Source organism: Galeopterus variegatus, unplaced genomic scaffold, assembly GCF_000696425.1.
Source record: "Galeopterus variegatus unplaced genomic scaffold, G_variegatus-3.0.2 Scaffold5645, whole genome shotgun sequence".
NCBI classification, from domain to species: domain Eukaryota; kingdom Metazoa; phylum Chordata; class Mammalia; order Dermoptera; family Cynocephalidae; genus Galeopterus; species Galeopterus variegatus.
Window position 1 is genome coordinate 16,505 of NW_007731756.1, and position 2,068 is coordinate 18,572.

Sequence of the window (2,068 nt, forward strand, 5' to 3'; positions counted from 1 at the left end):
GTAAACTGATGCTGTGCCCTGAAGCTCCCAGTCTGTCTCCATGTGACTGTCCTTCCCCACCCGTGTGCTGAATGCCTCGGTGCTTTACTTAAGCACAAGCCCTGTGTTTACAAAGACTCGAACATTAGCTGGTTTTTGATAAATTAGTGTTCATTAAATTTTTTTCTAAGCCTCAAACATGTACTCTAACTATTTCAGTCAGCATTATTGTTTCACTCATTGTAATTCTGGTACCAGAAACTGATGAGTTTACCTAATGGTTTTTGTGCTTTATTGATTATGATCCTATTGGTTATTGTAAATTGAGTTGAATTGGTCCTTAATCATTAACACCTAATACTAGTATATTTAGCTTAACTTATGTGTTGCAACACATAAGTGAACGACAAAAAGGGCTGTTACCTTCTGGATATGTCACAAGAGGCACAGAAGAGNACTTATGGGTTGCAACCCATAAGTGAAAGACAAAAAGTGCTGTTACCTTCTGGATATGTCACAAGAGGCACAGAAGAGCATATCTGAGATGCATTTGTTTAAAAGATGTGCTGGTGCACACGCACTTTTGATCCCTGCAGGTTAACAGTGTTAGTCATTGCTGTAGGGCCCTTCCCGCCGCCTCCACCAGGCTATTGCTTTAGCATTGGGTGTAATTTTTTATAAAACATGTTCAAGTTCTGACAATTGGGGTGAGTTTACTCGTGAATTGGGCCCTTGGTTCTGTAGTTGGTGGCTGGGGGCTAATCCCTCCCTTTCAGCGGCCACTGTCAGGGCTGGTTAGGCCTGGTGGTGACTTCGTGGGACTGGGACCATTCAGTCTTTTGCAATAAGCTTCTCAAACACTTGGCTTTATTTTCCCACAGAATTTCTCACATGAAAGCCCTTAATAAAACTTACCTCTGAAGGATGAAAACTGGATTTCCATTCTACAATTCACACAAATATTTTGTTTTTCAGGTCTCGAGTCACCACGCCCAAATATAATCCTTGGGTTAGTAATCTGTCATAAAATAAAACGTCCTTCAAGTGCTGGAGAGTTAGACAAGATTGAGAAGAAATGGCCCCGACTTCAACAAGAAGTGGACGTTTCCATCTACCCCAAGATAACCGCAGCCCCGCGGTCTGAGGAGAAGCCCTGCAAGTGTCCCCTGTACGCTGCAGGCACCGCTGTCGGCACCGCACCCACAGGGTCCCCTCCACCTCCACCCTCTCTTCTGGAACCATCAGAGTTAAAAATACAGTCATCCATCAAGCCAAAAGCTACCCACATTGTCACGGCCTCAACTAAGCGAGCAGCGGCCACTACAGCAGCTTCCTCTGTTGTGTCACCGCTGGAAACCATCTTGCGAATTCTCTTTGGAAAGAAGAAATCATTTGAGCCCCCTGCCAAGGAGTCTGTTGGAGCTCTTCCTTCCTTCCACCAGGACTCCAACACCAAGGCAGACGACGGGGTGTCCACAGCTCCTTGCCCAGATCCGACTGTTGAGCAGTTTGGTCAGTTCTCAAAGGCTCAGGCTGTAGAGGAAGAGGAGGAGGATCAGCCACACAGCCCTGAAGAAGAGCAGAACCTGGAGAGAGCCTTGGATGCACAGCTTGCCAAGCAAGGGACATGCCACGATGTGGAAGAGGCTCCTGAATCATCCGAGAGGGAAGAGGTGGCCTGCGACCCTGAGGATGAGACAGTCTTAGAAGTGAAAGTGACCATCGAGGACCTTCCCAACAGGATGTGTGCAGATGGCAGAGGCAGCTCCTCACAGAGGCCTGCAGAGCACGCTTCTGACGTCTCCACTCCCTCTCTGCTTGAGCAGCAGAAAATGTCAGAAAAACTGAACAAGCCGACTGAGGAGCAGGAGAGGCAGCTAGAGGAGCAGGAGGAAGCCCTTAGGCAGCAGAGGGTGACCGTCGGGGCCTCTGTGGCCCACTTCTCAGTGTCCAATGCATTGATGTCACCTGGCAAAGTTCATAAAATGTGTTGAAAAAAATAGTTTTTGAAATAACTATGAACTTAGATGCAGGAAGAGAACATTCTGGACATCAAAAACTGCTGCAGTTTTGTGTAGAATTGTTTCTT

General features: G+C 46.9%; 1 protein-coding gene across 1 annotated transcript in view; it reads left to right on the plus strand.

Moving 5' to 3' along the window:
• Window positions 1-1,973, plus strand: part of LOC103605185 (death-inducer obliterator 1-like) — a 7,753-nt gene extending 5,780 nt beyond the window's left edge. The window contains exon 3 of the mRNA XM_008589770.1: window positions 955-1,973. Within this exon, the coding sequence (XP_008587992.1) occupies window positions 955-1,973 (1,019 nt within the window). The remainder of the gene's footprint in view (window positions 1-954) is intronic.
• Window positions 1,974-2,068: the final 95 nt, after the last annotated feature.